The sequence below is a fragment of the Microtus oregoni genome, unplaced genomic scaffold (genome assembly GCF_018167655.1).
Source record: "Microtus oregoni isolate MIOR12 unplaced genomic scaffold, Mior012 000009F_ref0000495, whole genome shotgun sequence".
Lineage (NCBI taxonomy): Eukaryota > Metazoa > Chordata > Mammalia > Rodentia > Cricetidae > Microtus > Microtus oregoni.
The window spans coordinates 8,188,921-8,202,173 of NW_024543068.1; the positions used below are offsets into that span (position 1 = coordinate 8,188,921).

The 13,253-nt window shown below is 39.1% G+C and overlaps 1 protein-coding gene across 34 annotated transcripts in view; it reads right to left on the reverse strand.

Moving 5' to 3' along the window:
• Positions 1-13,253, reverse strand: part of Nrxn3 (neurexin 3) — a 1,564,636-nt gene that overhangs the window by 51,599 nt on the left and 1,499,784 nt on the right. For 26 of the 34 annotated variants that reach the window (XR_005974847.1, XM_041658568.1, XM_041658546.1 and 23 more), the window contains one exon: positions 2,041-2,119. Coding sequence is in view for 33 of the 34 variants with exons in the window: in XM_041658568.1 (XP_041514502.1) it covers positions 2,041-2,119 (79 nt within the window). In the remaining variant the exon portion in view is untranslated. Of the gene's footprint in view, positions 1-2,031; positions 2,120-13,253 lie in introns of all 34 variants that reach the window. The other 8 variants (XM_041658566.1, XM_041658556.1, XM_041658549.1 and 5 more) reach the window with 1 other exon arrangement.

Below are 13,253 nucleotides of genomic sequence, written 5' to 3' on the forward strand. Positions count from 1 at the left end.
ATTGAAATCAAAGAAAACATATAGGTGATCACGAAAAAGCAAGCAAACTCAGTTTGGGGACATTCAAGTTGGGCTGTTAAAATTCAACATCAAAAGCCAGTAACTATTATCAGCCTGACGATCTATGGGCCTCATAGTTTTGAGACAGGAAAAGTCCTTTACCTTGGAGCTATGGAGATCAAGGGAGCTATGGAGATGATTTTTGAGAGGGCATAATTGGGGGGGGGGGAAACTGAAAAATAATTCAAAATGGCCATGCTTTTATATTTAATGAGTTAAAATGAAGAGATTTGATAAATATTGAACTGGATGCAGTTATCACTACTTAGAAATAGAGAAGAGTAGAGAGAGAATAATCAGATGATCCTAATTAAAGTCTAGATATCTTAAACTAATCATCAGAAAACATTCTAATTGGGTATATACTGTACATATATTAAGTTCTTAGCACCTAACAAACACCAAAATATACAGGTGCCCTCGAACAAACGTGTGGTACTACGTTAGACTGGAGAACTGGTGTATGTAGCAAGGCTTATTGCTCTATTTAAAACAGCTCACCTTGGAACAGAACTAGATCAGAAAGGACTGGAGGATAGTGATGCATCATGTTGTGCCTAAGTGGTCAGGATTATTGAGTGAGTAAATTAAATAAATAGATTCATTTTTAAGTAAAACCTTGGTGCCAAATTTATTTCCAAATCACTTGAAGAAAATCTGATGAACAAGGTCACATTAACGTTCCTTCCATACAGCTAAAGTCCCTAAAGAACAGATCATATTATAGAATGGTAAGGTCAAATTATGGCTGTATAGCTTTAAGATACTAAGGGCAGAATGCCACAGAACTTCCTGAATCCAGAGCCACTTGCAAGAAACCAAGCAGTCAGCATTTACCAAAATCAGAACTGTTCTTAATTATTTTGGGGTAAGAAATTGACGTTTTAAATCTTTTGATATATTACTTTTCTCGGTAATTATAAATTTCTCTACAATTGAAAAGAGAAAAGATATAATGGCTTGTTTTTTTTTTTAAAAGAAAAGTCAAAAAAAAATAAGGCAACCCAAGGATCAAATGGAAATTTTATCTATTTCTTTTAGCCTCTGTAGAAATAAGATGAGGCTTTTCCTTTTATTAAACATACACAGAAATTCGATGATATCTGTTCTCTATTATATACACATAAATGTTTAACTTACAGTAGATCTAAAAACAGATAACTTGGGAAAGTTGAGAGGAGAGAATCGGGGATGTCAGTTACCTGTTGGACACTCTATCATATATAGTTCACTATACAGGAATACCAGAAAATAGCAAAATGTATCTGCGTCCAAATGGGGAACACACTGAGACTCCCATGCCAAAGTCAGATTAACTTCAGCAGTCGATACATTTTGAAGCATCCCAGATGTTGACATGGCATAGTTTGGTACTAATTTTGTGTTTCTTATACTCTATCACTTCACGAGTTCTCTAGACATTTAATGAACAAAATTAGTATAAATTAATACCATGTTAGCTGCTGTTAAAATCTCATGGAAAATAATTTGGGTTACTTATTTATTTATGCCACTCATAATCAAAACAAGTCTTGTGACTCATATGATACCCACCAATCTTTTGGCCTCCATGCTAGGTTTATGGTTTAAAACCAAAAATGCTCATTCAAATGTAAGCTTTAGATGCTCTTTGCCCCTGTCAATCTCATAGTTGCCATTGACAACTGAATATTTGTAGTAGTGATTCCAGTGCATAACCTGAGCAGGCAGCTGTGCAAAGTTAGGATACATATTGTATATTTTTCTAAGTATCAGAGACTTAAATTTACCTAAGCTTAATTGCTCTTTCCATGGGATTTGATGCTTTTGCTGGTAAATTAATATTTATATATGTATGCATATACATATATAGATATAGGAAATACATATACATTAACACACAGTACTATAGATAAAGCACATGTATAATCACATATATGTATGTATCGGGTTTTTGCAAATGAAAAAAGAAGCAAGCATAACAAGACTGACCTGACCTACCTGTACTTGGTTCACACTCGACAAAGTCTTCGTCATCACTTGAACATTCAGCAGATGAAACAAGGTCATCTGATGTTGGCTATTGATGTTAACAGAGCAGGGAGGGATGGAGGGAAGAGAGAAAACAGAGGGAGGTAAGGAAACTGGTAGGTAAGTACATTACATCTTTTCTATTGCTCCCCCCCCATCGCTACAGGTTTTTCTCTGGTGAGAATTGTCTGTATGGGTCTCCTACAAAGGTGCAGCTACTTTGAGGCTGCAGAGATTCAAGGCTGTCCACTTTGATTTCTGGACGAGGAGGAAGAAGGAAAGGAATTGCGTAGAATGGCATTGGAAGGGCCCAGCCAACAGTACACTCTCCGTACTTTGAGAGAGATTAAGTTCATATGGCACATGGTTTCATGTGCGCTGTTGGGGGGCTGCGGAACTATAGGCAGTATTATTAATGAACACTATGGGATGCTTTTCATTCAGTACAGCATAATAGCTTCTCTGGCTTGCAGCAGTTCCTCCTCATAATTGCTGCAATTAGCTGAATTAGTAACGTGGATCAGCGGAGTGATACTGCACAAGCTCCTGGACATGGGTAAGGCTCTTGCTGAAGAGAGCAGAACAAATTCCCACCATAACACTAGTTCAACATAAATCCATTTATTTTTTTAACCATGCAAAAACTTCCCAGTGCTATGGAAATTGTTAGAAGAAAACCACAGGACTGTGAACATTGGCAGTAAAGTGGACCCTTGGCACACAGTAGGTGAGAATAAGTAATTTTTATAACACAAATTATAAGTGTTACAAATACTAGTGAAAGACTAATGAAGGATTAAATGACTTATACAGTAAACCCCAAACAGATTTTGGTTATTATATATAGAAATACCCGGTGGATTGTAGGTTTTTAATAAATGCCCATTTCTTTTCTTAATGTCAGTAACATTAACTGAGTTTCTGATTTTATTATTCCCAACCCACTGAAGTCTGGATCCATATTCAAGAAGAAAAGGTCATAAAGAAATGTTTTCTTTGCCTTTTGAACAAGTATTATAAGCCAGTTGCTAGTTGCTATGACTGATGTGTAGGCATTCTTTTATTTTTCCTTGGAGACAGGGTTTCTCTGTGTAGCTTTGGAGTCTATTCTGGAAAGTACTCTACAGACCAGGCTGGCCTTGAACACACAGAGATCCACCTGCCCCTGCTTCCGGAGCACTGGGATTAAAGGCGTGCACCATCCACTCCTAGCTAGACATAACTGCCCTACCCTTCCACTGAGACATACAAGAGATGTAATTTCTCAGCTGATTTGCTGAGAGACACACATCGTGTCAGAAACAAAGTGATGATTTCTAAGACACATTACCACTATATTTGTGGCTATATATCACAGCCTTTCTATGCCCTGTCTTCTAGAGAAGATAGGTTGAGCTGTGATCCCCTCATACTTTAGGACTGGACTTCATTTGAATATTAAGCCTTAATGAAATCATTAGGATGACCCTCAATACAGTTGGATCAGTGTCTCTCTGAAAAGAAGAAATTGTGGCACAGATAAAGAAAGGGAGGAGTCTACGTAGAAATTCAGAACAGAGGTGAGCATCTACATGTCAGGGAGAGAGTTCACAGGGGAGCAACTTTGCTGACACTGTGGCTTCAGACTGCCAGCCTTCAGAATTCTGCGGGAATATGTTTCTATGGTGTGAGCCCCCCCCCCCCCCCCCAGTCTATGGTACTTTGTTACCATAGCAGACATGCTCACATGACAATTCAGATTTCCAAAGTGTACCCTCTTTTTAAGTACTCCCATCAAATGAAGAATGACCAGAAATAGAACAAAAGAACAGCAGTGGAAAGAACACGTCGGGTAATTCAGCTCACTTTCCAACACTACAGATCCCTCTTCTAGCGCTGAGAGGAGCAGACTCTGTCCGTGCTCCGTCTGAAAGTTAGAAGATGAGCAATCTGAGAAGAGCCCCTCCGTAAGTCTGTGCTACTAAACTAGCCTGTGCCCGCAGCTGTATCCAGGTGAACTATTCCTTGTGCCAGAAAAATTATACTCCCTTAATACATGTTCCTCAAAGTGCTAATGTAATTCTACTTCCCACAATGTAGGGAAGGGGGTTGCTGAGGGGTTATGTGTAAACAGACAAAGCAATTAGCTGAAGCCAGGGTGGTATGCTTCACTAATACAGCTGGATAGAGACTCAGGACTGATATGCGGAGAGGAAAACTATGGGCTTCTGTCTCAACAATTCAGTGCCCTCCCTTCGAGTACATGCTGTGTGTGGTGCATGTTTTCATAACTACAATTATCTTCCACAAATATCTTCCTTATGACACTGAGGACACTCAAAACTCACATGAAGAAATAGATACCTGGACTATCAAGACGCCTGGCTGTTAAGCATTTACTGTCAGTTCTAGTCAGGCTTCATATTAAGTGGTTAACATGCAAAACTCTTTTAGGACTCACAGGAATCAAGGGAACTGACATTTGTGGTGACATCTGTTGTTTCCACCCACCGTCCACATCCCTCAGACAATAATGCTACGGTAGGAGATGTTTCTACTTGCACACTTATCTGGGAATATTCACCAAGGTTCCTTCCATGTTGCTCAGTTTTTTTTTTCTTTTTTTTTTTAATGTGACTTTCACAGAGACTCTTGTTGTTTGAAAGACAAATGTTCCCCTATAGGTTCACATATTTGATGTTTTGGCCTCCGCTGCTGACACTGTTTGGGGAAGTGTATTGAACTTTTAAGAGGCGGAACCTTATTAGTGAAAAAGCAGCTGCAGCAGGCTTTGAGGTTTTATAACCTGCCCCTTCTCACTTCCTGCTTTCTCCCTGCTTCCTGAGCGCAGATAAAATGTGGTCACCCAGCTTCCTGCTATGGCTACCATGCCTTTTCTGCACTCTTGTCCTCTGTAACTGTAAGCCAAAAAGAACCTCTCTGTTCTTTAAATTCATTAGGTTGTGGTATTTCATCAGAGTAACTGAAAAATAACTAATACAATGACTCTTAACCGTACTTTCCAAGGGCTAAGCATGAGGTACTCATAACCTGCCTGTATGTGCTAATTCTACCATTGTTTATGATATTCCAAGAAAAATGAAATAGTTATAACTCCACAACGTAAGTAGTTTTGATAGTAGCAGGCTACTCATTTTTGTATCCCTTATATATGATTATGTAAGATGATTTCTTTACTCATTCATCACTCATTGATGAGTTCATTTGTTACTTTCGGTATTGTCACAAATGTATGAAGGAGGCACAGTGACAGTGACGAAGGAATAAGTGAGGGATAAAGTGGCTCTTCCGCTCTGGGAAGTCAGTCTCTGATGGGACAGTCAAGTACACAGGCAGACTCAACAGGGTAAATGGAATGTTGTGACAAGAGTTAGCAGGAGTCAGCGAGGGAGCAAGTGGCAGGAGACTAGATGTGTCTTTCAGACAGAAAGGAAGGAGAAACAAGCCCTCAGGGACAGATAGGAAAGGAGCAGTACAAATCCAGGATTGGAGGCTGGAGAAAGAGAATAGCATTTCATGTAAAATAAATAGTATTTGCTAAGGGTCACTAGTATGAAATACCTGCATTTATTTCCACATCTACCGGTAGTAGAGGAAGAAAAGATAATAGCAACTTGAATGATCATCTTTGCACGGGAACCTCATCTAACAAGCATGGATTTAATACCCTGCCTCATCAGATTCCTTCTTTCTCCTCCCTACACCTCATCAGTATCCCTCATGACATCCTTTTGGGAGTTGAGTGACATGATTTTGCAATGTGGTCCCGGAAAATGACAGCCACAGCTCTGCTGGTGTAGATTACCTATTTCCCTTTCTCTAAAGGAGTAAACTGTTCCTTTGCTTTTATATATTCACCATGTTCTATATCAAAAATAGCAATTACTATTATTCTATTTTAAAATATATATTTCATATGTTTAATCCACCTGTTGGAGGTATTCACTTCTGTACTAAGTTTCATAAAACTAAAGATATGTATTGTTAATAACTTTCAATAAAATATATCTGTGGCAAGTACATCTTTATTCCTATCCTGGATACACACACACACACACACACACACACACACACACACATATATATATTCAATGATTATTAAAGTTACCCTAGAATAAAATTGGGATTGAAGAAAGCTCAAAACTCTTGCCAGGTAAATTTATAGATGTGTTTACCTTCCAATTCCCTCAGTTTCACAAACCTGACTTTTCATTTTACTTCCGTGAGTTATTGTTTCTATAATCACCCCTGCCTAATTATTTATTCTTCAAGGCTCTACTCTACCTCAGCATCAGGACATATTTACACCATTAGCTCTTATCATCCACTGTTTGTGAGATGGAGACGTGTCTAATATTATAATCACAATGATTCATGTCAGTGTCACCATGTCCCCTCTCCTGACCAGCTGTCCCTTTTGACTTGAAATTCTAACCTTTAGCTCTTCATCTTACACCAGCACTAGGCTAATCGTTTAGGGGAAAGCCAATTTTCTCCTCCCAACTCCTTGGAAGCATGATTATCTGACTGAGATTAAGAGTAGTATAAAATAAGTCCTACCACAGAACAGCTTTATGAAATTATAAATAACTCACTCAAGAATGATTTCGCCATTCTTCCAGTGAAAAAGGAAAAGAGAAAGGTCCATAACTATCCCAAAGTTCCACAGAAAACAGCCATATATCTTAGCAGCTGCTCCATGCTAAACAGAATTTAATTCTTTCAAATGCCCGTGGCTTGAGCATTTTCCCCTCCATCCTTCTATTACAAGAGTAAGAATTGGAGTTTGAAGTTTCTCATGGCTGGAAGGGGAGGGTCTATATACCTCCGTTAAGAATGTACATTGTGTATTTAAGTAAAGGACACTGGAGTGAATCTTCAGTTACCAACAGCCTAGTGAGTCTAGGCAAACAATGACCTCAAGTGAGATTATAAGTTTGAACACTTTGTGTTTAGAGGGAAACATTGTATTCAATAAATTTTTGCCATTATGTACCTTGTCTTTGATCAATGTCAACACACACACACACACACACACACACACACACACACACACACGATAAATTCAAGACCCACCTCCATCAAGTTGATGTGGTATAATAACCAGGCTAGCTGAATATGAAACAGCAAAATTTAATGAAGGGACAGCTTACAACACCAGGGATTGAGCAATGGGCAGGAAATACAAAAGGGCCCGTGCTCACACCTGCCAGATTTATACGTAAACATTAGCCTGAGGCGAACACGCCCCCCATTGGGTTGGACTTCCCCTATACACACACACACACACACACATACACACATCCCTAAACGAATTTTTATGTTAAATCATAGATTTTTTAAAAAAAAATCACAGAACTTGGGAAGCTACAAGTTATTACTTTTATTACCTCTTCTCATTTACTTTCATCATTCCAGCAAACTCAAGCCTACTAAAGAAACAAGGTCAGAGCACAGAAAGATGGATGAATGCACTACCTATCCTCTCATTATATTCTGATGGAGCACACGCTTGCTCTGTGCCATCATCCTCAATAGAACGGGCAGCAAGATGGATGAATGCAGTACCTACCCTCTCACTGTATTCTGATCGAGCATGCTCTGTGCAGTCATCCTCAATAGAAAGGGCTGACATTTTTATGGCAAAATGAAACATAAATAATTTTAGCTTGCCATACTCGGAAAGGGAGCGTGGGAGCATAGCATGGGGCAGGCATAAATAATGGCACTCAAGTGATAATGTTGCAGTCTGGTGAAGAGGCTACCTCAGGTGACCCTCATGTTTTTTCCCTCTGTCTACCTAAGTTTCTGAACTGCAACAATGTACTGTGAATTTTCACTCTCTTTGCCATGCTCTTGGGATTTTCAATACATCACATCCTTTATTCTTTCTGCCCACCCAAGCTAATAAATTGCCAAGTAAGATATGACCAGACGCACATCTTGGTTTATGTACATGTGCAACAGGAAAAAACTTTAAGGAGACTCTTCCTGGCTTAAATCACTACATTCAATCTAAATTATTCTCCTCACTCAGAGAGCTGGGTTAAAAGCTCAATGTGGTATTGCTGGGTCCAGGGTTAGGTTGATAAAACCGGACTCGCTGAACATATCGGACAATGAGGACTACTGAGAACTCAAGAACAATGGCACTGGGTTTCTGATCCTACTGCACGTACTGGCTTTGTGGGAGCCTAGACAGTTTGGATGCTCACCTTACTAGACCTGGATGGAGGTGGGTGGTCCTTGGACTTCCCACAGGGCAGGGAACCCTGATTGCTGTTTGGGCTGACGAGGGAGGGGGACATGATTGGGGGAGGGGGAGGGAAATGGGAGGCAGTGGCGGGGAAGAGACAGAAATCTTTAATAAATAAATAAATTAAAAAAAACTCAATGTGGTCTGGATAGGTGATTTTATATATGTTTGCATTTCCGTACTTTATCATTCATTTCTTCCACAAATATTTATTAATTGTTTATGATATGATATGGCAATTACTGTGCTGGGCATTGCCCAGGCTCGGTCTTAGTCCTCATGGGCTTTACAAACTGTTGAACTTAAGCTAGAAAAAATAAACTCCACCGATGGGTTGCAGCCCTATGAGAGTGATGTTAAAACTTTACAATTAATATAGAAGACTACCTGTAAATAAGATTTCTTTAAAAACAAGCAGACTATACAGGAATTCAAGAAAATTCTGCTTCCCTAAAAATTGTTCCCACCTTCATTTTTCTTCTTTTCTATAATGCATACACTGGTCTGGGATAAAGAATGGCATGACTTGTAATAACTTTTGCTAACGAATTAGCCTTTGAGGAAATCCCTTTGCAGATTGCAGATTTAATTAATGGCAGACACACCAAGCAGAGCTGAGCTATATATTGTGCTAAAGATTTGGGTTTTTTTTTTTTTTTTTTTTTGTGCTGTGATCACGGTTTTAGGAGATGGTATGAGTAAGTATGGCTTGCTGTTTTGTTTTCTTTGTCTCTCCACTTTCAAGATTTCTCTTCCATCTGTTCAAAGAGGAAGGGTAGATCAAGAGAGGGGGAAGGGAAGAAGAAGAGAGTGGGTGGACATTAATCTATCTGTTGTCTGAGGCAGCCTGACAGAGGGAAGAGTATTGAACCACAGAAGATTAACCAAGCTTCAATGTACCCTCCCAAAAGCAGGAGGAATGCTTATGCTACGTGGTGTTGCACTGATAAGCAAATCCCTCTAAATCCTTTCAATTTATTTCTTGGCCTGGAGAAATTACGTATTATTTAGGAGACAGAAAAAATAACAATATAATAAAATACATTGCCCACCCATTCTACACAAACACTAAGAATCTACATGTGTTCCTAATGATTATGCATATAGAAAGTTTGATCTTTGATGGATATTTTACCCCACCCTTAACTACTGCTATTCAGAAAAAGGTGGCCATATGTCCATTGCAAACTTTCTGTTTTCTTCACAATTTTTGAATATTTAGGGTTTAACCATTATATGAGATGTCAAAATTTAGTTGATTCTCGAAATACCTGATGTGTTTTTATTTCTGTTTTTTTCTTCTTTTTCCTTATAGATAGAATTTTCATTCAGGTGGGCTTTATGCCAATATTCCTAAAATCCAGGCTCTGTTTGTGGTGGAGAATTGCCAAGGACAGATATTATTGTGACCAAAAGTAAAGATGTAGGTACCAGCTAGTGAGTGTTTTAAAGTCAAGTATATATGTTCTCATCAAGGATATCCGTAATGCTTTTGAACAAAAATGTTAATAGTATAAAGTTCTGACTCCACGGTCATCAGAGAAGAAGGGATATATGAAAATATAAGGAATACAGAATTATCGTTTCTTGCAGGCTGTTCTTTATCTTGGCCCTTTGTCATGGAGTCTATTACAATTCAAAGAGAACGGCTTTATTTTTCCTTACATAGAGAAAGCATAGCTAGAGGTCTTCATAAGACAAACATAGTGTGATACACAGTGTGATGAGTAGGAAAAGGTTAGTCCTGGCTGAATCGACAGAATGAATCCTCTTCAATAATTATACACCTGTAAGGGGTCTGAAGGGACCATAGTATGTAGTGATGACCTTAGACTTTGGTCTCAAGATGAACTTAGATATGTGAAATGAACAGGAGAAAATAGGGTAGAGAAACAGTAAAATCATTAGGAATTAAAAATAGTCATTTTTGTTTTAACTTATGCATTTCAGACCATTGTTGTTAGAAGGACCTTGCCAGGTTTGTTAACATCCAGCAGATCAGATTATTCAGAAAAGAAAAGGGACCAGCCATCTTAGAAAAATGGGCATGGCTGCGGTTCAGGCCCAACAAAAAGAAAACTAAAAGAACTACGGGCTCAAGAACATTTTACACAAATGCACAATTTCTAACTCAGCTTAGAAATTAATGTGTGAATATTATTTGTAACAAGAAAGTGCAATGAATTGAATAACTGTATTGTAATGCAAAGGGAAAAATGTAAGATGAACCTTTCTTTATCATAGGAAAAAAATGTCTCTACTAGGTCAGGTTATGGAAAATAAAAAAACAAAATAGATACCATAATTAAACAATCAAGCTAAATGAAAGCCAAGAGAAGATGAGGGGCATTATCAGTAGTTAAAATAAGGTTTGTACACTTGAAGTTGAACTTGGTAAGCTACTGAGAAAGTAACAGGTTCTGTAGCCAGTGACTCTGAGCCAGAACCGTGCGGGGAATATGGGGGTCAACTGAAACATATGACATGAAGCTGGAGAGACAAGAACTGCTAAGGTGGTCATCTTCACCCTGAGAATGAGTGCCTAGAGTTACTATAGACCTACTTAGTCCACAAGAGAGTACAAAGCTCCCACAAAGAGAGCCATGCCTGTTAATGCTATTCACTCAGTGAAACTCAAGTTAGGGAAAATCTTTAAGTACTGTTAAGTAAGAAATTCCTGAATCCAGAGAGTCTCACTTACTTCCTAGGTGTCACTGCCTCATTCCCAGTCTACAGTATAAAACTGACAAGCTCTTCATAGACACTAATTCAAAACAATTCACAAGACCAAGACAACCAGACTGGGGAGATGACTCCAATAGTGAAGTGGTTGCTATGTAAGTATGATTACCTGGGTTTGTTCCCCAACACCCATATAAAAAGCCAGGTATAGTGGGGACCACCTAAAACCCTAGTAGTGGGGTCTCAGAGAAGGGTGTCTGAGGCTTATAGAGAACCCAGTCTAGCCAAACAAGCTCTAGATTTTATGAAAACTCATGTCTCAGAAAGATAAGGGAGAAAGCAATTGAGAAAGATAAACGATACTGACCTCCGACTTTCACATTTCTGAATGCATGTTGTACACTTGTGTACATATATGCATACACAAGCATGCATGCATGGGCTTGTATACAAGTGCACATATAGCCATACCACATACCAAGTAAATAGAGCTTAATTTCCATGAAAACTGGTGAACTGTTTATTTCTCTTTTCTAATAGAAAGCGAGACTAACACTTGTCCCCTCCCCATAATAGCTTATAAACAAGGTTCATCTTGTCAAAGTAGGTGTTGGGAATACAGTAGTTGTAGTGACAGAAAGTGCCCATATTGCACTTTGCTATTCTTCCTGACTTGACATACTTAACCATTTAAGTTTGTAATTAGAATTCAATGGACAGTGGAACACATAAGTGGGCAAAGGAAACGCATGCAACATGTATCCCAATCTGTGTACCTTGCCATCCCCTCTACATGCAATCTTCCAAACATTTCATGAGCATAGAATTCTGTGGACATGACAAGCATGACAACTCTCTTGGTTATTTTTCTATGCTGTGAGGAGAGGCACCATGACCAAGGCAACTTATCAAAGAAAGCATTTAATTGGGAGGAAGCAGTCACAGTTCCAGAGGGTAATAGAGTTCATGACCATTGTGGAAGGGAACATGGCAGCAGGCAGGCAGACATGTTGCTGAAGCAGTAGCTGAGAGCCTACATATTGAGATAACAGTCATGAGGCAGAGAGGCAGGAGTGCTAACTGGAAATGACGTGGGCTTTTGAAAGCCCAAACCCACCCCCCAGTGACATACCTCTTCTGCCCAAGGCCTCATCTCCTAATTCTTTTCAAATAGTTCTATCAACTGGGGACCGAGCATTCAAATATATAAACCAATGAAAGCCATTATCATTCAAAACACCAGGGCAACAATATGACGACCCCCGCCCCTGTATCTCTCCTTGGGAAGTTGGTACTATCTTCTAGACAAGATTGACTGGGGGGTAAGTTCTTATTTTCATCCCTTTGGACCTTTGAATATCCCTCATTGGGAATCCCGTGACATAGAACACATGTGCTCTTCCAAGCAACCTTAGCAATTCCCTCTTTTCACCTGTTCACTCATGAACACATGGAAACTAATGGCTAAGAAGAAAAAGGGAAAGTGAGGGCTTCCCAAATACTTTTTTCCTTTTTGATCTTTACTTTCCAGTAAGTTGAAATGAGACTGTTTCTAGAATGTCTTTGATCAAAAGGTGGAATGCAAACTGAGAAGCTAGTTTGGAACAGAAACTCTACCTTTCTGGTTGGTAAGTGAATAATATGTATCTGTAAGCTATGCAATAAGAATACTAGGTTCCTTCTGTGATTTCTTCATTTGAGATTAATGCTCTTAAAATGGCTTTTAAAACTCATATTGCACCATATAAAATGTTAACCTGTGTTGATGACTTTATTTTTCATTTTTGTTTCCTTAAGTTCTCACTGAGCAGATCTGGTGGAAGGGGGTGGGGAGTAGCTGGGTGATGTAGTATTTTCCTATTATGTGCAAGCATCCTGTTTGCCCCTAGCATTCCCTCTTACCCTGAATGTGACTAAATAGCAAGTAGAAAGATCAGGAGACAATGGGAGGATGGCTGCAAACAAACTCTGCATTCCATGATTGAACAACACAGTTCCTCCCACTCTTGGAACAAGGAGATCCTTGCTTTCCTTTTGTGATGGTTTCCACAAAGCCTGGATATAGCCCTGAGAACAGTTCAGCAAAATGGTTTTTGAACAGGCCCAAATAATGCGGCATGGTTTTCAGATTCTCAAATTATGACAAATAGCCCATGCTTCTGAAGCTTGGTCCCTTGGGCTTCAATCCTTCACTAGCTTAATTCTCTGTATTACTCTGGGAGAAATACGACATCTTCACTGCTGT